At 49.5% G+C, this 23,505-nt stretch overlaps 1 protein-coding gene across 2 annotated transcripts in view; it reads left to right on the top strand.

Annotated features, from left to right (window-relative positions):
- The first annotated feature begins 8,854 nt into the window (after nt 1–8,854).
- Nucleotides 8,855–23,505, top strand: part of CE3H16orf96 (chromosome E3 C16orf96 homolog) — a 36,937-nt gene continuing 22,286 nt past the window's right edge. Inside the window, exons 1-5 of one of the 2 annotated variants that reach the window (XM_042972296.1) lie at nt 8,855–9,366; nt 20,164–20,268; nt 21,462–21,542; nt 21,708–21,794; nt 21,903–23,301. In XM_042972296.1, coding sequence (XP_042828230.1) covers nt 8,905–9,366; nt 20,164–20,268; nt 21,462–21,542; nt 21,708–21,794; nt 21,903–23,301 — 2,134 coding nt within the window. In that variant the 5' untranslated portion in view covers nt 8,855–8,904. The remainder of the gene's footprint in view (nt 9,367–20,163; nt 20,269–21,461; nt 21,543–21,707; nt 21,795–21,902; nt 23,302–23,505) is intronic. The other variant, XM_042972297.1, reaches the window with a different exon arrangement.

The raw sequence follows: 23,505 nt of genomic DNA, 5'->3' as shown, positions 1-23,505 counted from the left end.
TCTGGGTAATTCCTGGATGGGAATTCTTAGGGATTGTGAGATTGCTGTCACAGACATTGTAGTGCATGCTATGAGTCTCTTACTTTTGGCTGCCCACTGTGGGGTAGAACGGCTGGGTCATAGGGTCTACCCGTGTCCAGCCCTGCATACCCTGTCACAGACTTTCCCAAAGTCCTTCTCCCAATCTACACTCCACCAGAGGGTGGGAGTTCTGCTCATCATAGGCTCACCAACACCTGGCATTTCCAGACCCTCCACCCAACCCTCCAACGTAAATGCTAAATGATTCTAAATTTTTTTTTAACGTTTATTTTTGAGAGAAAGAAAGAGAGACAGAGCATGAGCAGGGGAAGGGCAGAGAAAGAGGGAGACAGAGTCCACAGTGGGTTCCAGGCTCTGAGATGTCAGCACAAAGCCCAATGCGGGGCTCGAACCCACGAACTGCAAGATCATGACCTGAGCCGAAGTCAGACGTCTCATCGACTGAGCCACCCAGGCGCCCCTAAATGCTAAATGATTCTAAATGGAAGCATGAATGATTTCAGTGTTAGCTTCTGTTTTGTAATATTTGTCGTTGACACAGCCTGTGAGAGTGGACCGCTCCTTTGGAGCTGTCATCCACTTAGCAAACATTTACTGAGCCCCTCCTGGGTGCGGGGCTCTGTGTTCTGGTGCTAGAGAGACAGACAAAAGGAAGAAAGGTCTCTGTCCTGAAGGAACGCCAGGGACATCCTGTCTTCAGCTCAGATGTCCCTCCCGAGGCCTCCCTGAGCACCTGCCCGCGTCACCTCATGGCCCGTTTGTTGACATGTTTGCTGCTCTTGTGAGGGCAAGAATCTTGTCTGCTGGGGGTTCTCTGTCCTGGAGGGTAGTTTCTGGCCCGTAGTCAACATTCAGTAAATATTTATTGGGTGAATGAATGATTGAATACCTAAGTGATAAGTGGAGTGAGACCTGAGATCTTAGATTCAGATCCTGGCTCTGCCCCTCATTAGCTGTGTGAGTCTGTCAGTAAATTATTTAAGTTTCTGATCCTCATTCCTCATCTATAAAACAAGGGTGGTTGAACTGGCAAAAGAAAGAACAAATGAGCTTGAAGCTAAATTGATAGAAATTATATAATCTGAAAAACAGAGAAAATAGAATAAGGAAACATGAACAGAGCCTCAGAGAAATGTGGGACACCATGAATTGCACCAACACATGTGTAATGGGAGTACCAAAGGAAAGAAGAGAGAGAGAAAGGAGCAGAAAAAATAGTAAAAAAAAAGTTTAAACATTTATTCATTTTTGAGAGACAGAGTGCAAGTAGGAGAGGGGCAGAGAGAGACGGAGACACAGAATCCGAAGCGGGCTCCAGGCTCCAGGCTGTCAGCACAGAGCCCGACACCGGGCTCAAACCCACGCATCATGCGATCATGACCTAGCCAAAGTCTGACGCTTAACCGACTGAACCACCCAGGTGCCCCAGCAGAAGAAATATTTAAAGAAATAATGCCTGAAAACTCCACAATGTAATAGAAGAAAACAAAAAGAAGAAAGAACGAACCCACATTAATCTACACATCCAAGCATCTCAGCAAACTCCCAAGTAGGAGCACTGCAAAGAGAGCCATGCCCGGATACATCATAGTTAAAAGACGAGACAAGGGAAACAAATTTTGAAAAGAGCAAGAGAAAAATGACTCATCGCCTACGAGGGAACCCAAATAAGATCAGTAGCTAACCTATCCTCGGAAACAACAGAGGCTGCAAGGCAGAGGGATGATATATCCAAAGTGCTAATAATAATAATAATAATAAAAACAAGGGTGATCCTTGTCTTGTAGTATTATTGTTTCAGGTAAAGGAACTGAAAATTCAGTGTCTGATCACAGCGGTTCCCTGAACACATTATTAACGATCATACAATGTCGTTTCTGATTGCCTCTTTTGTGTTATTTAATCCACCCTGTGTGAGCGACAGGAGGAGTTCCCTGTGGTTGCGGCGGAAGGTAGAAATCAGCCCTTCTATACCCATCTGGAGGTTCAGCCAAAGGAAGCAAATGCCTCCTTTGTGGTCCTTCCTCAGAAAAAGGCTTTCTGCAAATGACTCTGTTTTATTCATTCAGTCAGCAAGTATTTATGAAGTATCAACTGTGTACTTGCTAGAAGCCATCTCCCGTTAGAACTCACATCTGCCTCCAGGAGCTCAGAGTGGTGAGGGAGAATGGCACTAACCAGATAGCCACACAAATGACCATGGCCAACATGTGAAAGACATGGGAAGTACTAAGATCCCAGAGTATGGAACGTGTATTCCAATCAAGGCGGTAGGGAAGGCTTCCCTTGGAAAGTAATGGCTGAGCTGAAGTCTGAATGATGAGTAGGACTTTCGTTTCTCTCATAAATAGGGGCAAGAAAAATGTTTCAGCCACATGCCAAGGACAGGGGAGGGGCTAAGGAGCCTCCAGGTGTTCGGGTCCTGCTCATGGGTCAATTGGAGGTCACATCTTTTTGATCACGTTCCTCAACAAGGACTAAAAGAAAGTTAATTGGAAAATTGTATGTCTGATAAGGGGTTAATATCTAGAATATATAAAGAACTCCTACAACTCAACAACAAAATTTTAAATGGGCAAAGGACTGGAATAAACATTTCTCCCGAGATATACGAATGGCCAGTTAGCACGTGAAACGATGCTCAGCATCACCAGTGACCAGGGAAACACAAATGAAAACCACGAGTTCTCGCCTCACACCCACTGGGGCAGCTGTTATCAGAAGATAGCAAGTTCTGGTGAGCACGTGGAGAAATTGGAGCCTGGTAGGAATGGTGCAGCCACCACAGAAACCAGCGTGTCAGGTCCCCAGACACGCTGAATTCTACATACGGTAGAATTGCTGTATGACTCAGCAATTCCACCTGTGGGTTCAAGAACTTACAGCAGGCGTTTAGACCGTCATGTTCACCGGCTGCATTATTCACAGGAGCCAAAATATGAACACAACCCAAATGTCCATCGCCCATCAGCGGATGAAGGGATAAGCAAAATGTGTATATACGTGCAATGGAATGTTATTCAGCCTCAAAAAGGAGGGAAACTGACACAGGCTACACCATGGATGAACCTTGAGGACACTATGTTAAGTGCGATAAGCCAGGCACAGAAGGACAAATAGTGCACGATTCCACTTATATGAGGTCCCAAGAGTAGTCAAAAACCATAGAGATGGAAAGCAGAGCAGTGGTTGCCTGGGGGTGGGGGGGGAGGAGGTAGGGGGGGTTAGAGTAGAAGGAGCTGCTGGAATTAAGGCCAAAGAGGGGAGAGGTGGGTCCGGCCATGCAGCCTACAGACCACGCCATGTGGTTTGGTCTTTGTCCTAGGCAAAGGATTTCAGGGCTGCTGGTGGACAAGGAAGGGTGAGTGACATTGGTCGTTATTTAGGAAGAAAACAGGGTTCAGTGAAGGATGTGATGTGAGTGACTGGGAGAGGAAGACCCCCCACCCCCACCCCGAGATCCTTGGTCATTTCCCAAGAGGTTCTGGAAACCTCTGGTCTGAGGCCTCATTAAGGAGCAATGCTCTGTCCAGGTCCCTGTGCAAATGTAAACCTACATTTTATGCCCCCCCCCCAAGAAGAAATGTGGGCACCCACAGCCTGCACTCCCACCTGGACACACCCTCCTGGCTGGGTGGGCATCGTTCAGGCTCGGATTGGCTGTGTCCTCCCTAGACGCACATCCCCCTGACCTTCACTGAGTTCCATTTGTGGTTTCTCACCATTTGCCAGCCTCACAAGTGAGCGCTTTGGATCAGTCGGGGCAACAGAACCTGAGTCTGGTTTCCTGAACAGAAAAGGGCTCAAATGGAAGGTCTGACTGCTCACAGAATTATGTTCCTGGCTGGGGAACAGAGCTCACGTGGGAACCAGGAAGCTGGGGCTGGTCATGAAGCCAACCCAGGACAGCCTGCCTGGAATCACAGAGTGCACCCAGCCACTGGCCCCTCAACCCCACTGGGGCCGTCCTGAAAGCTCCCTTCCCTTTCCATCTGCTCTTTACCCTAGTGAGATTAGAGCCATTAACTTTAGACACAAGAAAGCTGAGGCCCAGGGAGGTAAGAGACCTTCGTTAGATCAGGTGTCTTGCCTAATGTGGCAAGTGGCTGAGTCTCCCGACCCCACACGCCACCCCCACGGCCCCCCAGCTTCCAGCAGACCAGTCCACAGGTGATTTGCACTTGAAAATATTGGTCCTGAATTTCAGAACCAGGAGCAGCAGTTGCTTTGTTGATTTTTCACACCTAACCACAAATGAGACAGAGGCGAGTGGGGTGGCAGAGATCTGACTGGACAGACAGTCTCTGAGCAGGGGGCAGGTTGCCTGCACCTGTCATGAGATCCCCCCCCAACCCCTAACCCTCACCCCAAGTTAGGAGAATGTCCAGATACCAGGCAGCCAGAAATGGCACGCGTTGACTAACCACAAACTCCGAGCCTTCACCAGCAGTACTCGCCCTGGCGTCCAGTTCTTCCTGGAGCTTGGGAGGAAAAGGCACCTGGTTATCCTTCTTAGCCATCTATGCAGCATGAAAAATGGCTGGTCTGGGAAAAATGTATCAACGGCATTTTACAAAACAGATTTAATCATTGATGTCAACTTATTTGGGAGGGAAAAAACGCTAATGGTCATTTCCAACCATGTTAATTGGTTTCTGGCTCTGACCAGCCGCTCAGAGAATGTCCAGTGACAAGTTTGTCCTGAAATTGTCTGAGCGATGGTTCTGCCGTCAGAACTCAGCGTTGCCAAATGACTGGTGATGACCGGTGACCCAAGGGCAGGGTCACTTCCTGGGGACAGCAAATCCTCCAGGAAGCAGGGAACACCCTGTGGAGCAGCATTGTGACCTCTTCCATTCAGGCAGTCTGGTCTTTAGGTCTTTTGATTTTGTAACAAGTGTTCTGTTTCCAGACCTAAAATGACATGATTTTTAAAGTTTTTGGATCTTCTCTAACACATTGGCTTTTTTCTTTTCCTGCATTTGATCACAACTGTTTTGATTCAGTGGCATCAAATCACCTGCAACATACATAGCTTTCTCAAATCTTGCCATTCTGTGATGTGAAGTGAGTGGATGCATGTGTGTCCATAGATGCAGACTGGGAGTAAACATTCATACGTTGCATCCAGGATACACTGGGGCAGATATACAGGGTTGTTGCTGCAGTGTGGGCGGGGCCACAGAAGGGGGTCTTTGCCAGGGGAGATCTTGGGGGGGGGGCGTCTTAGAGGCTGGCTACCCCACCAGCCCGCTTAAATTAGTGCCCCTCCCACACTCTCATTTTGTCCCGTCTTATTATGTTTCTAACTCCTATCCCTCCCTGACCTTAGTCTATTTCTTTCCTGTAAAATAAATGTCTCCCCCGCTAGCCAGCAAGCTCTGTGAGATCAGAGACCGCCCCCCAGACCTGCTCACTGTGGTCTCCTCCATAATTAAGCGCAGCATTTGGTGGGGCGCCCAATAAATACTGGTTGAAGAAAAGAATGAAGAGTCATTGCCAGGCCCAGTGCTTGGTGCTGGGAAATACATCCGTGTCTCTGCAGTCGGCTTGCAGCCTTATCCTGAAGGCCTGAGACCAGACTGGGTTCTTTGAGATGAGTTTCCACCTCTCTGAACTGTTGCAACCCGGGCTCATTTACTAGCCTCACGTTCTTAGACCCCAGAGGAACATACCCCTCAGGCCCCAGAGCTGCCAAAGCCAAGCACGGGGTCATGCCCTCGCTTCAAAGCGAGCCAGGGAACCTGTGAGCCGTGGTCGCCTCCAACCAGGATTCCTAAAGTGGAGGCTTCACCAGCCAGTACGCGGGTGGTTCCGGATGCCGGGCATCCCCTGCAAATGACAAAGCACCCTCACACCCACTTGCCCACCCTGGCCCCCCAGTGACCGAGAATTGCTTCCAATTCTGTCACTCACATTTCTTTGTAAGGCCCATGGGGAACCCCTGGTCTGGCCCCGTGCTGACCTGTCCCGTCTTGTTTCTGTGCTAACCTGCCTGTTTCCTCTTATTTTCCCTTGCCTGTTGAGGAAAGCCTTGCCCATGGTTCTGTAATAATACAGCTCCTCAGCCCCTTGCCTGCGGTTCCCAAAGCCACGAAACTCTGCCCCCTGAAAGGTTTTCCATTAAGTTAGCAGAATGAGCCCCTCCAGCCAAGAAGCCACTGTGTTGAGCAAAGTTGGTCTTGTTGACTTGTTGCCACAAGAGAGAACCCACACAGTCCGTGTCCTGATTACCTCCCATTCACCCCTTTGGTGGGGCAGGGGGAGACATGTGCCCTCAATAGTACAACCCCCAGGGCTGGCCAGAACAGCAGTTATCAGCCACATACGCTCACTGGTGGGGGAAAAAGAACACGGCCCGCCACATGGGGCCACTCGGGGTTGCAGTCAGGAACACAGTGAACCAGCACGGAGCTCTGGGCTGCTCTTTCTAATGAGGGGGTGGGGTGCCTGCGGGAGGATGTGATTGGCTTGCAGGCTGGCAGGGAACTGAAGCCCTGCATGCTGAGAACAGGGAGGAGCGTGGCCGGTGTGGCCACTGCGGGACTGGCTGGGGGGAGCCTTGCCCGACAATGGGGGCGCACATCTGAACGAGGGAGGGGGGCTGTGTGTCTGGAAGGCTTCAGGGCGGCACTTGAATTTTTGGGTCTTGTAGCACAAGGGGGAACCCACAGGACTCTCTGGGAGGGTTAAGTTGAAGGGTTTACAGGACTTGGGTCCATGTTAGGTGATGGGGGAATGTCTTGGATCGGGTGCTGCAGTGCAGAGCCCCCACGTGGGGCTCCATTTCGTGAGCAGCGAGATCACGACCTGAGCCAAAATCAAGAGTTAGACTCTCAACCGACTGGGCCTCACAGGCGCCCCAGGGACCATGGCGCCAGGCCAGGTCCCGATGTCAGGGGCCGCTTTTCTCTTCCTCCATCTCTACCCCCATGTAGCCAAAAGCACACACAGTCAGTCCTCAGAAACCTGGCCCACAGAGTCCCGAGTGTTGCTGGTCAGGAGGTTGTTCAGAGAAAGCCATCGCAGCTGGGCTGTGGTTACCACCCTCCCGCTGTCCTGCACAGTGAATCGTCCTGTCCCCTCATAGGACAGCCGCTGCACCGAATACGTCACCGGTGCCCAGAATACGTCAGCCACCCGCCACACAGTTCATTATCAGAAGCAAACCTGTGTCCTGGTTTGCTCTGGTACCAGGTCCTGAACTGGAGCCTTGATTGCCAACCCCAGGCTGTGAATACGTGCCCCAGACTCCAGCTGGTCTTTCCCTAGAGAGCCAGGGGGCTTTTTTTTCTTTTTCTCTTTCTTTTTTTAGAGAGGGAGAGAGAGAGAGAGGATGAGAGCAGGGGTTGGGGGGAGGAGAGCTACAGAAGGAGAAAGAGAGTCAAGCAGGCTCCACACTGGGTGTGGAGGTTTGATCTCATGGCCCCAAGACCATGACCTGAGCCGAAATCAAGAGTCAGACGCTTAACCAACTGAGCCACTCAGGCATCCCAGTGGCTTTTTCTTTTCTTTTTCTTTTTTTAAGAGAGAGAGGGAGGGGCAGAGAGAGAGGAAGACAGAGGATCTGAAGCAGGGTTGGTGCTGACAGCAGAGAACCGACACGGGGCTCGAACTCATGAATTGTGATCATGACCTGAGTGGAAGTTGGATGCTCACCTGACTGAGCCATGATCATTGACTGGCAAGAGTGAAATATCAGGTCAGTTCTGAGGGAGAGGAATTCTTTTGAGTCATAGTGGCTGGCACTTCACGTGTGTTATTGCTGCACGTGTGTGCACACACACACACACACACACACACACACTGCCCCTCCCCTCGGCAACCTCACATGGAAGGTTTTGTTTCCAATTAGGCGGCGGGAAGCGGAGACTCAGAGAGGTTAAGTCATTTGCACAAGGTCCCACAGCTGTTGAGAAAGAGACATGCACACATCTCCATGAACCCAGAGTGGACAGGTGCTCCACCCTTTGTGGGGAAGCTGGGGGAGACCGCCCCTCAGCCAACTATACCCCTGAGCAGGGCTCATGCCGTGCACTGTGCAGAAGCAGCGTGTGTTGTGTGCCAGGGACGTGCCAGGAGTGGGGCTCCTGGGGTTAAGCCAAGGACCTTCCCTGCAGACTTCCCCAGGAGACCAGGATGAGCATTCTTGTCCAAGAATTGACACAAGCAGGGCCTGACCACATAGGAGCCCAAGTGGCAGCTGGCTCACAGCCGTGTCCTCGGGGCATGGGGGCTTCTGGAGCCCTGGCTCTAGCGGGGAGCAGAGCAAGGTTTGGCAAGGGTGTCCTCACCCTGGTGGGGATGTCCTCACCGGGGTGGGCAGGGCCATGCAGAGTTCAGACCTGTGGAAAGCCAGCTGCCTCTTGCCCTTCCCACCCCCATCCCCACTCCCCACCAGAAGCCTGAACATCTGTGGGGCCTTTGGCTCATGTCTGGAGACCAGCTTAGCTCTTCAGACTCCTTTCTACGTCCTCTTTTCTCCTAACTCCAAGAACTGTTTTCCTGTCCTGATTCTAAAGGCTTCCGAAGAGCAAGCTTCCTCCCCATCACCTTCACTGCATGCTTCTTAGAAGGGGTCATGGGTCTTACATAACTGAAGGGCTTGACATGAAAGGCTGACCGTCCTTCTGTTCACTCATCAACTTTTCATTGAACGCCCACCGTGCCCCGCTCCAGGCCCCCGGAAGCACGCCGACCTGCCCACGTTCTTTGGTGTCCTAGCAACCAGAAGCTCTCACCTGAGCTCCGGCCAGCACAGAGGCCATTTTCTCTCTGACCGCCATGACCTGCAGCCTCCCTGGGCCTCTGAGGACCTGTCTGCACAGCTCGTGTGTCCCCTGAAAGCCACCACTTGTCCCCATGGACACCCAGAAGCCCAGCCCAGCCTCCCCTCCTTGCAGAATGAGCTTCTCGCTCACATTCTCTGAGCTGGTCAACATCGCCATCCCGCAGTGCGGGGTGGTGAACTTCAAGGCCCTGCACCTCCTGCTCCAGGGCATCCTGGAGCACATCCACCTGGCTGAGCTCAAGAAGGTCCTCTCGGGAGACGAGGACTTTCTCCAAACCCCGCTGGCCGCGTTCATGCCCCGGGAAGCAGACGCCCAGCCCATCCTGCACCCCATGAAGAGGCTCAGCAACGTCTTTGACCACGTGGTAAGCCGCATCGACAAGATGGAGAGCCAGCTGGCCATGCTGCAGGACCTGCCATCCACTTCCCAGCTGCTGGAGGGCAGCCGGGGCAAGGGCAAGCCCGCCCAGGATCTGTGGCACCTGATAAAGCTCCGGAAGATGGTGGAAAGCAATGAAGAAGCCATCGCAAAGGTAAACCACCTGGCCTCCGGAAGCTTCCTGCCCTTCCTGCTCTCCACCCAGGCTCCTTCTCCCTCTCCCTTTGTGCCCCTTGTGATGGGCTCTCCCCCACCAAACAGGGGGGATGGGGCTTTGGAGTCAGGCAGAACCAAAGCTCCAAGCTTGCACCCTTTGTCAAGCGTTGAGGAGAGAAGCCAGACACAGAAGGCCACCTGTGGTCTGAAACAGGCAGATCCATAGAGAAAGGAAGCCAACAGGTGGTTGGCAGGGGCTGGGGGAAGGGGGAAAGGGGAAAGATAGCCCAGCGGCTATGGGGTCTCCTTTTCGGGTGATGAAGAGAGTTCAGAAACACAGACCAGATTCTGCCATTCCCTCATCTCCTCACTGTCCCCTTTGCCCTTGAGGCTCTGTTTGGCTCCCTGCCCAGGGAGATGACCAGTAGAAGGAGCACTCCCCTGCTCCGGGTGAGCTAGAGGCTTACGTCTGTTAACCCCTTTCATTTTCATAGCACCCACAGGAGACAGGCGCGATGATCACCCCCAGCTTAGGTGAGGCATTGAGGCACTGAGAAGTTTAACCCACTTGGGGCCACACAGTGTTAGCAAATGTCCTCATTTGCCGGCGCAAACCAGAGCTGGGAGGGGTAGGTGAGGGGCATAAGAATGTGGGGGTGCTCAGCATGGTGCTGCTTACCCACTGGACCAGGGGGTGGGGGATGATCATGGTTTCCTCCTCCCAGGATTGCCTCAAGATTGGTACAAGACAAGGTAATGCGTCGGAAGTGCTTAGACAGAGCTCGAGGTATTCTGGGCGCCCAGGCAGCAGTCACTAGGAGCGTTATCCAGAGACTTGAACTGAGCAGGGAAACTGGGGTCACCGTGACCTCAGCGAAGTCAGGCACCGGGAGACCTGAGGGACAGGGAGAGGGTGAAGTCTGGCCAAGGTGGGCTGAGAGGCAAGGCAATGCGGACCAATGTTAAATCTCATGCTAAGTAAAGCAGCCAGATGCAAAGACCACATAGTGCATGATTCTGTGTCTCTTTTCTTTCATCTTTTCTTTTCTTCTCTTTTCTTTTCTTTCCTTTTCTTTTCTCTTTTTTCTTTCTTTCTTTCTTTCTTTCTTTCTTTCTTTCTTTCTTTCTTCCTTTCCTTTCCTTTCCTTTCCTTTCCTTTCCTTTCCTTTCTTATCCAGGTTAGTTAACATATAGTGTAGTGTTGGTTTCAGGAGTAGAATTTAGTGATTCATCACTTACATATGACACCCAGTGCTCATTCCAACAAGTGGCCTCCTTAATGCCCATCACCCATTTAGCCCCTGCCCCTCCCCACCTCCCCTCCAGCAACCCTCAGTTTGTTCTCTGTATTTAAGAGTCTCTTACGGTTTGCCTCCCTGTTACTTTTCCCTTCTCTTCTCCTACGTTCATCTGTTTTGTTTCTCTAAAAAAATTTTTTTTAATGTTTGTTTATTTTTGAGAGAGAGACAGACAGACAGACAGAATGTGAGGGGGCGGGGCAGAGAGAGAGGTAGACACAGAATCTGAAGCAGGCTCCAGGCTCTGATCTCTCAGCACAGAGCCTGCTGGTGCAGGGCTCAAACTTGGGAATGGCGAGATCATGACCTGAGCTGAAGTTAGATACTTAACTGACTGAGCCACCCAGGTGCCCCCATCTGTTTTGTTTCTTAAATTCCACCTATGAGTGAAACCATGAAACATCCAGAAAAGGCAAGTCCGTTGAGACAGAAAGTAGATTAGTGGTTGCCAGGGGCTGGGAGGTGGTGACTATGGGATGCGACTGCTGATGGGTATTGGGTTTCTCTTCGGGGTGATGAAAATGTTCTAGAAGTAGGTCATGGAGACAGTTGCCAACCTTGTGAATGTACCAAATGCCCCACTGAATTAATTTTGTTTCGGTATCCTGTGCATTTTACCACACACACACACACACACACAACACACACACACACACACACACGCACATACACACACACACACACACACACACACACACAGCAGAGGTTGGCAGAATCACTTAAAAGAAAAAAGGCGTGATCTAACTATTCCCTGTCTACAGGAGACACATTTTAGATTTCAAGACAAATAGGTTGAAAATAAAAGTTTGGAAAAAGGTACTCCATGCAAGCAGTTATCAGAAGAGCTAGAGTGGTCACACTGCTCCTATCAGACAAGACAGACTTTAAGACGAGAATTGTTGCCAGAGACAAAGAAGGCTGAATGGGTGCCCCAGTGTAGATTACAGAGGCCTCGGAGGCTGGAGAGGTGGACACAGTGTCCGAGCAGCCTGTCCCTGGCTTGCCCTAGTGGGTGGCGGTTTCTAGAATGCACAGTACCCAGAGTGACCCAGCCAGCACATGAAGGGCGCTGCTGGACGGGCTCCAACATGGCTTCAGAGGACTATTTGTGCATCTAGGATTAGAGAACGTCCCCCTGGCCTGGCCTTGGCTGAGGTTGCTTGGGGTTACCGCAGCGAAGGTCCCCACCCTACTCCCTCAAGGGGGTTGCTATGGTAACTGGTTCTGGGATGGTGCAAGCTGCTTACCTAAGTACCTGCACCACCAGCCAGTCAGGCCCGCAGACCAAACACCATGTGGATGTCCAGGTCACGTCCCCTGCCCCTGCCTCCCCCCCCCCCCTTTCTCTGGGGCTGGCCGGATTGGTGTCCTCTGCTGTCCTCTACGAGCTCCTATCAAGGTGCAAAGGCCCAAAGTGTGGAAAGAGAAGCCTGCTGGACCTGGCACCCACCCCGGACAGAGTGAATGATGCCCAGAAAACTAGGGTCGGCACCAAGGAGGCTTCTTGAGAGAAGGTTTGAGGGGCTCTGCAGGCATGGTTAGCGCACGCCAGATTTGGGGCTCGGGCACTGCAGGCTGAGATTGCAGCGGCCGTCACCCTCACAGATAATTCTTCCTCGCGAGGGTCAGCCTGTGCGCTGTGGGATGTTAAGCAGCGTCCTCGGCTTCCACCCTCCAGGTGCCAGAGGTGCCCCCTCGTGGTGACAACCAAAACTGCCTGCAGACTCTGCCAAATGCCCGCTGCGAGCCAACTCGCTCCCCGCCCCGCTCCTCCCGCCCCGCACCTTGAGGACTGCCGAGTTAGGAAAACTGTGCTCCCCTTGCTCGCCCTGCGTATTGTCCCCGCAGCCCCCCCAGGAGGCTCTTACCCGGGGCCTCCTGCGCCTGCTGGAGCGCCAGCCCCACCTGCGGAGCTTTCCCAGAATTGCAGGCTCCAAGGCCCTGCCCGCATCTCCCCGGCCGCCGGCCCTGAACGTGAGTTTTAGAAAGTGAACGCGGGAATGAGCCAATGAGCCCGGCCAGATTCTAAAAAGCTGAGTCTGGAGGTCCTTGACTGTGTCCTTGAGACCTCGGTTATCACAGTTGTGATGATAACCCCTGGCCATTAGCCTCACAGGAGAGAAGGAGAGACCGCATCAGCTGTTTATTTAGACTATTCTGGGGGCGCATGGCTGCCTCCAGTCAGTAAGTAGCGCAGGCCACTCTGGATCTCTTGGGTCATGACTTCAAGCCCCATGTTGCAGGTGGAGCCTGCTGAAAAACAACAACAACAACAACAACAACAACAACAACAACAACAAAATACCGTTCTGGCTGACCCTGTTTCCATAAATAAAGTCGAGGTCCCTGTGGGGATTGCTACAACCTGTTGTTGCTTTTTCTGATTTCAAAACTCCCTTCCCATTTGACTCGCTGAAAAACTCCTGATGCAGATCCCACAAATTGAAATGATTTTAAATTTATTTATTTATTTATTTATTTATTTATTTATTTATTTAAAAAAAATTTTTTTTAACGTTTATTTATTTTTGAGACAGAGAGAGACAGAGCATGAACGGGGGAGGGGTAGAGAGAGAGGGAGACACAGAATCGGAAGCAGGCTCCGGGCTCTGGGCCATCAGCCCAGAGCCCGACGCGGGGCTCGAACTCATGGACCGTGAGATCGTGACCTGAGCTGAAGTCAGACGCTTAACCGACTGAGCCACTCAGGCGCCCCTAAATTTATTTATTTTTAAAAATAAAGTTGATTTATTTATTTTGAGAGAGGTAGAGACAGCGCCAGTGGGGGAGAGGCAGAGAGAGAAAGAATCCCAAGCAGGCTCCGCACAGCCAGTGCAGAGCCTGATGCAGGGCTCAAACTCACAACACTGTGACATCATGATCTGAGCCAAAACCAAGAGTCAGATGCTTAGCCCATTGAGCCAGCCAGGTGCCCCTAAAATGATTTTAAATTTAAGTTAATGTTTGAAAATTTCATAACAAAGCTGAAAGGTGTGAAAACACTCTGGGGTTTTAGAGAATAGGGTCAAGGTTACTGCAATAACAGTAATGAACTTTCTATGTGGCCAGCACCTCTTCAGGGTGCTGGCAAGTACCTTTGTATTGCTGTTCCCTGGGAAGGAAAGGCAGGGAAGGAAAGGCAGGGAAGGCAGGTGTTAGCCTGCCTTCCCATTTCCCAAAGCTCTGGGGTTTGCCACCTTTTCTGGGTTTGCCCTGGACTACGCGTGTGTGTGTGTGTGTGTGTGTGTGTGTGTGTGTGTGTGTGTGTGATGGGGGTTGGGGGGGGATGACTCCTGCTCAGGTAACTTATAACTTAGGCCCCTGGTTGCCTCCAGGGAGACCGGGGAGAGGGAAGCATTCCTGCACTGGTGTAAGATCTAGACTTCAGAGATTTCCCTGAAAAATGTTTTCCATCTACAGCAGATAAAGACTTGTGAAACCCTTCCTATAATACCATTACCACTCCTGACAAAATTAACAACTCCCAAATACCATCCAATAGACTGTATTGAAATTTCCCCCAGTTTTTTCTAAACAAAAATGCTATTTTTTGCATTTTTATTGAGATATACATATGTTCATGTGCATACCAAAATATTCATCCATTTAGAGTGTATGGTTCATGGAGTGCCTGGCTGGCTCAGTTGGTAGAGCATGTGACTCTTGATCTTGGGGTTGCAAGTTTGAGCCCCAAGTTAGGATCACTTAAAAATAAAAATCTTTAAAAAGTAAAGTGTACAGGGGCGCCTGGGTGGCTTGGTCGGTTAAGCGTCCGACTTCGGCTCAGGTCATGATCTCGCGGTCCGTGAGTTCGAGCCCCGCGTCGGGCTCTGTGCTGACAGCTCAGAGCCTGGAGCCTGTTTCAGATTCTCTCTCTCCCTCTCTGCCCCTCCCCTGTTCATGCTCTGTCTCTCTCTGTCTCAAAAATAAATAAACGTTAAAAAAAATTAAAAAAAAAAAGTAAAGTGTACAGTTCAGGGATTTTAGTATGCTCAACACTGTGAGTGTTCTGCAACAATTACAATCAATTTTAGGACATTTCCTACAACCTCCCCCCAAAACCCCCTTAACCATTAGCTATCATTCTTCTTCCTGCTCCTTTTTGAGCCCCACTCTTGCACTTACCATGATGTCTTCAAGGTTGATCCATGCTGTCACATGTATCAGTATTTTTTTTTATTGCCGAATGATATTCCACTGAGTGGATAGACCACACTTTTTTCTCAATTGGTGGACATTTGGTTTTTTCCACCTGTAGGTTGTCAGGAGTAGTGGTCACTATGAACAATGGTGTATACATTGTCCTGTGAATATGTTTTCATTTGGGCATATACCTTGTGGTTTTGATTTGCATTTTTCTGGTGACTGTGCTGAGCATCTTTTTCAGGTGTCTAGCGGCCATTTATAACTCCTCCTGGGAGAAATGTCTATTCAGATTACTTGACCAATTTTAATTGGATTGTCTTTTTGTTGAGTTTAAGAGTTCTTTATATATTCTGCATATATGATGCCATGTGTGTGATTTATAAATGTTGTCTATCATTCTGTGAGTTGTCTTCACTTTCTTGACAGTGTCCTTTGCTAGGCAAAGTTTTAAATTTTTCTGGAGTACAATTTATGTATCTCTTTTGTCACGCTTTTTGATGGATTGTCGCTTATGCTTTTGGTGGCATATCTAAGAAACCATGGCCTGGCCAAGGTCTTGAAGATTTACTGCTATGTTTTCTTCTACAACATGAGAGTAAATGGTCTATTGTTTGTCTCTTAAATTGAGACATAGGAGCCATTTTCAGTTAACGTTTGTATACAGTGTGAGGTAAGAGTCGTTCATTCTTTTGTATGTGGATATCCATCTGTTCAGTACTGTTTGTTGAAGACAGCTCTTCCCCTATTGATTTGTTTTGGCATTCTTATTGTAAACGTGACTATTTCTGGACTGTCATTTCTCTTCTACTGACCTGTGTATCTTTTCTTATGCCAATACCACACTGTCTTGATTACTATAGCTTTGCAGAAAGTTTTGAAATCAGGAAGTGTGAGTCTTCCAGCTTTGCTTTTTTTTTTTTTTTTTTTTTTGAGATTGTTTGGCTATTCTGAGTCCCTTGCACTATCATAAGAATTTTAGGATCCAGCTGTCAGTTTCTATGAAAGAGAACAAACTGGCATTTTTATAAAGATTAAGCTTAATCTATAGATCAGTTTGGGAATTAAGCCTTCTAATCCAAGAACATGGGGTGCTATTTATTTATCAGTCAGCTTTATTGTGATAAAATTCACATACCAGGGGCCCCTGGGTGGCTCAGTCAGTTAAGCGTCCCACTCTTGGTTTCAGCTCAGGTCATGATCTCATGGTTCATGAGTCGAGCCCTGCATCGGGCTCTGTGCTGCCAGTGCAGAGGCTGCTTGGGACTCTCTCTGTCTCCCTCTCTCTGCCCCTCCCTCCCTCTCTCTCTCTCTCTCTCTCTCTCAAAATAAATAAATAAACTTAAAAAAAATCACATACCATACAGTTCACCCCTTTAAGAGTGTATAATTCAGTGGTTCTAGTCTATTCATAGAATTGTACACCCATCACCACAGTCAATTTTAGAATATTTTCATCCCCCTAAAAGAAACCCTGTACCCTTTGTCACCGCTCTATCCCCTCAGGCTCCGCTGCAAACCACCCCCCCAACCCTAAGCAACCACTAATCTGCTCTCTGTCTTGTAAATTTTTCTATTCTATATGCTTCATATAAACGGAATGATGCAACGTGTTGTCTTTTGTGTTTGGATTGTTTTAGTTAGCGTCTTGTTTCTGAGGTTCATTTTCCTTGGAATCAGTACTAGGTTCCTTTTTATGGCTGAATGATATTCCATATTGTGAATATATCATGTTTTTTGTATCTGCCAGTTGATTGACATTGGGATTGTTTCTACTTGGAGCTGTTATGAATAATGCTGCTATAAACACTCATCTACAGGTTTTCATTTCTATTAGATATATACCTAGGAGTAGACCTGCTGGGTCATTTGTAACTCTGTGTTCTATCTTATGAGGAACTGCCACACTGTTTCCTAAAGTGGCTGCACCATATCGCATTCCCACCAACAGTATGTGAAGGTTCCAATTTTTGTACATCTTCACCAACACTTACTATTAGCTGACTTTTGATTGTAACCATCCTAGTGGGTATGAAGTGGTATCTCATTGTGGTTTTGATTTGTTTTTCCCTGATGACTGATGATGTTGAACATCTTTTCTCATGTGCTTAGTGGCCATTTGTATATCATCTTTGGAGAAATGCCTATTGAGATTCTTGAATAATATTGGCCTCATAGAATAAGTCTGGAATTCTTTGATTTTTTTGGAAAAGACTATAAAGAAGTGGTATTAATTCTCCTTTAAATGTTGATAGAAGTGAGTGGTGAATGGTGAAGCCGTCTCAGCCTGGGTCTCTTTTTTTTTAAGTTGTTTTTTTTTTGTTTTTGTTTTTGTTTTTGTTTTTTAGAGAGAGAGAGGGCACAGGAGGGGCAGAGAGAAGGAGAGAGAGAGAAAAAATCTCAAGCAGACTTTGCACTGCCAATGCAGAACCTGATGAGGGGCTCGGACTCATAAACTGTGAGATCATGACCTGAGCTGAAACCAAGAGCCGATGCTTAACTGACTGAGCCACCCAGGTGTCTCTCTCTCTCATTTTTTTAAATCAGTGTTTCAAATCTGTTCCCTTGTCTTAGATCTATTCAAATTTTCTCTTCTTTCTTTCTTTCTTTTTTTTTTTTTTATTGAGAGAGAGAGGGCTCAACTGAGTAAGGGCAGAAAAGAGAGAGGGAGAATCCCACGAGAGGGATGGATGGAGGGAGGGAGGGAGGGAGAGAGAGAGAGAGAGAGAGAGACAGAAATAGGACTCAACTGAAGCAGGGCTCATGTTCCCTTGAAGTAGGGCTTGAGCTCACCTGATGTGGGACTTGAACTCATGAACCATGAGATCACGACCTGAGCCAAAGTCAACTGAGCCACCCAGGTAACTAACTTGTAGGCCTACAGTTGTTCACAGTAGTCCTTCATAATTCTTTTTATTTCTTTTAAGTTTATTTATTTATTTTGAGAGAGAAAGAGAAAGCATGAGCAAAGGAGGGGTAGAGAGAGAGGAATGCGAGAGAATCCCAAGCAGTGGGATTCTGCACTGTCTGTGCGGAGCCTGACACGGGGCTCAAACTCAAGAACCACGAGACCACGACCTGAGCTGAAATCAAGAGTCAGATGCTTAACTGACTGAGCCACGCAGGTGCCTCTCTTTTTATTTCTGTAGGGTAATGTTCCCTCCTGCATTTCTGATTTCTTCTCCTTTTTTCTTGGTCAGTCTCGCTTAAGATCTGCTAACTTTGTTGATGTTTTCAAAGAACCAGCGTTTAGTTTCATTGATTTCCTCTCTTATTTTTCTATTCTCTATCTCGTTAGTTCCCACTTTACTCTTTATTGCTTCACTTTTTCTACTTGCTTCTGGTTTTTTTGCGTTGCTTTTTTCCAGGGTCTGAAGACTGGCTTCAGCTGCATCCCATAAGTTCTAGTGTGTTCTGTGTTTATTTTAATTCATCTCAAACTGGATTTTGATTTCCCTGGTGATCTCTTCTTTGACCCATTGCTTATTCAGAAGAGTGTTGTTTGGTTTCCATTTATTCGCAAATTTCTAATACTTTCTTCTATTATTGATGTATTTGAATCCATTGCAGTCAGAGTACACATTTTGCATGATTTCAGTCCTTTAAAAAATGTGTTGACACTTGTGTTATGGACTAGCATATGGTCTCTCCTATAGAATGTTCTGTGTATGCTTGGGAAGAATGTGTATTCTGCCATTGTTGACTGGAGTGCCCTATAGGTGTCTGTTATGTCTAGTTGGTTTATAGTGTTGTGCAAATCTAATTCCTTGCTGATCCTCTTTAGTTTTATTCATTATTGAAAATGGGGTATTGATGGGGCACCTGGGTGGCTCAGTTGGTTAAGCGTCCGACTTCGGCTCAGGTCAAGGTCTCGCGATATGTGAGTTCGAGCCCCACATCGGGCTCTGTGTTGACTGCTCAGAGCCTGGAGCCTGTTTCAGATTCTGTGTCTCCCTCTCTCTCTGACCCTCCCCCGTTCATGCTCTGTCTATCTCTGTCTCAAAAATAAATAAACGTTAAAAAAAATTAAAAAAAAAAGAAAAAAGAAAATGGGGTATTGAAAGCTCAACTATTCTTTTTTATGTTTATTTATTTATTTTTGAGAGAGAGAGAGAGAGAGAGAGAGAGAGAGGTGGTGAGCAGGGGAGAGGCAGAGAGAGAGAAGGAGAGAGAGAATTCCAAGCAGGCTCCACACTGTCAGCACAGATCCTGATGCAGGCTTGAATTCACAAAGCATGAGAGCATGACCTGAGTAGAAATCAAGAGTTGGTACTCAACCAATTGAACTGCCCAAGTGCCCCTATTTTTTTTTTCAAGTTTATTCATTTATTTTGAGAGAGAGAATCCCAAGCAGGCTTCTCTCTGTTAGTGCAGAGCCTAACATGGGGCTCATCCCACTACCATGAGAGGCTGAGCTGATACCAAGAGTCAGCACTTAAGCAACTAAGCCACCCAGATGCCCCTAATGTCTGCCTTTAATTTTTTTTAATGTTTTTTTTTTGAGAGACAGAGTGCGAACAGGAAAGGGGCAGAGAGAGAGGGAGACACAGAATCCAAAGCAGACTCCAGGCTCTGAGCTGTCAGCACAGAGCCCGATGCAGGGCTTGAACCCACAAATGCAAGATCATGACCTGAACCAAAGTTGAACCCTCAACTGACTGAGCCACCCAGGTGCCCCTAATATCTGCCTTTTAAATGGGAGTTTAATCCATTTACATTTAATGTAATTACTGATAAGAAGGATTTCTGCCATTTTGCTGTTTGTTATTTTTGTTAGCTGAATGCCTAACTATGCACTGGGCCCTTTAAATACATCATCACATTTTTGTTTCATCATCATATTTTTTATATTCATTTTATGATTGAGGATCCTAAAACCTGGAAGGATGCAGTAACAGCCCCACTGAGTGATGGAGCTGAGCTATGATCCCAGCACTCACTGTTCCCATCAGCTCTTGCCTGGAAGTTTCCTCACTGGTCCTCTGGCTTTCTCCCTTACCCTCCAGGAGCCAATCTACACATGCAGCCAGAGGGACCCTTTTAAAATGTAAATCCAATCATAACTCCCTTGCTGATGTCCCACCAAAGGGCATGAGATGCTTCCTAATGAGGGACTCCTGGTTACTGAATACATTGAAATGTAGAGTTGCCTCCTTCCCACCCAGACCACCTGGGAGCTCAGCACTGTTGACTTTGGTGTCATATGCTAGCCTCTGAGTATGTTCCAGCCTGGGCCTTGGTAGAGCCAAGAGGACTTCTTAGACCATGGGCATCACCAAAGAGCTTCTGCACTTTACATACCTTTCCCCCCAGCCACACCCAACTTCACATTTTCCCCTCTTCTTCCCCTTCAGTCCGTGAAGATTCTGCAGGATTTGCTCACTGACATTTATGCACTCAAGGTCTCCACTGAAACTCTCAGAAAGGATATGGACAAACTGAAGGACATACTTGAAAAGGTAGACCCTCTCTAGCATCCTCCATGCTGTCTGGCCATGCTGCTTGGACCTCAGATGGTTGGGGGGGACAAGGTAAATCTAGGGAGCCTGTTCTTAATCAAAGAACACAGCCCTGAGAGCAGGAGAAGGGGTTTGACATTGACCAGCCACTTAGCCCATCCCACTAAACTCTTCATGGCTCCCATCTAGCCCGTGCCACTAAACTGTCCGTGGCTCCCACCATGCTCCTCACTCTGCTGTGTTAGGAGACCATTTGTAAGTTACAGAAACCTAGTTCATCCTGGCTTAGGCAAAATAAGAGAATGTAGTGTCTCATTTACTAAAATGTCCAGAGTTGCCTTCAGGTACAACCAGATCTAGGTGCTCATGCCACATCAACATCTGTCACTGATGCTTTCCTCTGGACTGGCTTCATTCTCAGACAGGTACTCCCTAAGTCTTGGTAACTCCAGGCTTATATTCCACCAACTTAGCAGAAAGATTACAGCTTTTCCTATTCTATAAAGCTCTGTCCACGCTGCAAAGTGGAATAAACCTAGCATAGGCATACAGTCTATCTCCCCTTGGAGTCACAAGGACATCAATCCGGGTGCATACTAACTCCTTACCATGATGTGGAAGGACACGGCATCCCTGAAGCATGAGGTCACAGCTGGTGAGTCAGAGCTGGGCTCAGAGGCCAGGTCTCCACTCCTGCAGGCTGGTATTGTGACTGAGGTTTTACAACTTGTCCCCAGACAGCATGGTTTAGTGTATTATTCCCAACTCACAGGTCACTGTACACATTTGATTGTCATGGCACTTGTGAAAACTCAGTCCGAATAGCTCCCATCTGAGAAGAAAGGGCATCACGAAGCACTAAAAAGGTTTCTTTGACAAATCTGTGGAGAAAAATAAATGCCTCCTCAGCCTACCTCTTGGAGATTCTTAATGTACTTTTGCCCATTAAAGGCTCTGAGAAGTTCTGCAGTACAGAAACCCATTGAATCCTTTTAAGCCCAGCATTTTCCAAACTTATTTTCCCAGGGAACCCTCTTCTACCCCTTTCCCACTCCCCGGGAAGCACTTTGCTTTGGGATCTGTTCTTCCTTCTCCAATTCTGTCACCTAGAGCTAAGTCCTTGTCTTTGAGCTGTGGGAGAAGCAGGGCCAGGACCAGAACCTGCAGGCCCACAGACTTGGCTCATTTGACAGATGCACCCAGAAAGAATGGATACTTTCTTGGAGGATCTGAGAGGACAGACCCAGAAGATAAGTGTGCTGCAGAAGAAAGTGGTGAGGGCCTCGGTGCTGTCCTCCCTCCTGAGTCCCCTGACCTCCAGGCCCAGGGGGCTGGGGGGTGGGGGGAGGGGTAAGGAGGAGAACACAATCAGGAAAGGTAAGTATGGACCAAGGAGCCACCTGAGGGCCTCGCCCATCATTCCCAACCCTGTCCCCCAGGTTTCTCTCCAGAGCAAGATCCTCACCATCCCCAAAGCTGAGGACATGGTGCTCTGGAGCAGCCTCCATGAAGCCATGTTCAGCCCCGTGAGTGAAGGGGGAAACGGAGGGGCAGCAGCTGAGGGTGCAGGAGCGGGCAGGGGGACCGCTGAGCTGGCCTGGAGCAGCCCTGGCCAGCCTCACCCCTGTCCACAGGGAACTTTAACACAAGGAACCAGTTCACTACGGTTTGATGATTCGGAGCTGTTGCAGATTGTGGATCAGCCCCCAAAGACAGATCATCCCCAGACCACGGAGTACCCTGAAGCTGTTCGTCGTGTCCCGGTCTCAGGGGTCACCGAACGCCCCAGGTTACCGGAATCTGCCTGGCATTACGAAATCCTGGAGGAGCTACAGGAGGAGGAATCTGCCCAAGCTGTTCTACTCGCCGGGGCCCAGGGGCCGGGGCAGCCTCAAGTGCCCAAGCCTGGGTCTGCGCCCGAGCCTGAGCCTGGGCCCGAGCCTGGGTCTGCGCCCGAGCCTGAGCCTGGGGCCGAGCCTGGGTCTGCGCCCGAGCCTGAGCCTGGGCCCGAGCCTGGGTCTGCGCCCGAGCCTGGGCCTGGGCCCACGCGGAGGCCACAGTCTAAGCCCACTCCTGCACCAGGGCCTGTGCTGGGGCCTAGTCTGACACCTGGATTCCCACTAGCACCTGGGCCTGCCCTCAGACCTGGGGCCGCCCTTGCCCCTGAGGCTGTCTCTGGGCCTGCACCTGCCCCAGGGTTTCAGCCCACACCACCAGCAGGCTGGCGTCTTCCCAGAGGCTGGTCCAGAGCTAGCAGTTGGCCTTCTGGGGTCTCGGGCTCCTTGCAGCTTGGCCCAGACCCATCAGGCCTCCTGCCTGCACAGTCCCAGGGATTCAGGGCCCCCCCACCAGCCACGGAGTTTGGCTCCGCTTGGCCCTGTCCACTGTGGTCACAGTCCAGCCACGCACAGGTACATCTGCTGCCGGCTGTCTCAGAAAATCAAGAAGAATATTTATCCCACGACATGCCAGCTCCTCAGGCCAGGACCCCCAGGGCTGAGGACCCCAAAGCAGCACCCCCCAAGGCTCCCCCATCTGCCCTTCAGCGGTTGAAGACCACCGCCACCATTGCGGCTGCCGCCGCCGCCTCCTACGCAAAGGCCGCCACATTGGCAGCCCGGCAAGCTGAGGCCGCCACCAAGGCCATCAAAAACGCCCCGGCCACCAAGTTGGCCACCATAGCAACATCCGTGGCTGCATCTGGGCCCCTAGGGGTCTTCGCAGACATCCTGGGCGCAGGATCTTCCCGTGGGGCCTTGGCCTCTGTGTCCTTGGCTGAGGACACCAAGGCAGAAGACTTGCAGGGGTACAGCGAAGTCTTCTATCCCCCATACTCTGCTGCCAGCATCTCCCCCGGTAGGGCCTTGTCCCAGGCCATGCTGGCTGCCCAGAATGCCGTGACCACCGAGGACAAGAAGGAGGCTGTCAGGTACTCCATGGGCCACATAGCCCAGATGCCCATTAGACACGACTCCCTGAAAGAAGATTTTGTACAGCTGTCGTCCAGCCTTCAGCAGCACTTGACTTATCTAGGTAGGCTCTGCCTGGCTCCGGGGGAGGTGGCAGGGGCTCAGGCCCTCCCAGCGGCCTCCGAGAAGTCCCTCATCGCCTTCATTTAGCTCCCCCAGCAAAATCCGTATTAACCGTTAGCCATTCTTTCCTTCGGCTTCAGCATTAGCCTCTTATTGGTCTATTCTTTTACCATGAATGTACAGTGAGGTCTTATCATAGGGGAGA

Source organism: Panthera tigris, chromosome E3 (genome assembly GCF_018350195.1).
Source record: "Panthera tigris isolate Pti1 chromosome E3, P.tigris_Pti1_mat1.1, whole genome shotgun sequence".
Taxonomy (NCBI): Eukaryota; Metazoa; Chordata; class Mammalia; order Carnivora; family Felidae; genus Panthera; species Panthera tigris.
Note: the sequence above shows the minus strand (reverse complement) of the source record. Positions and strands in the feature narration are given on the sequence as shown.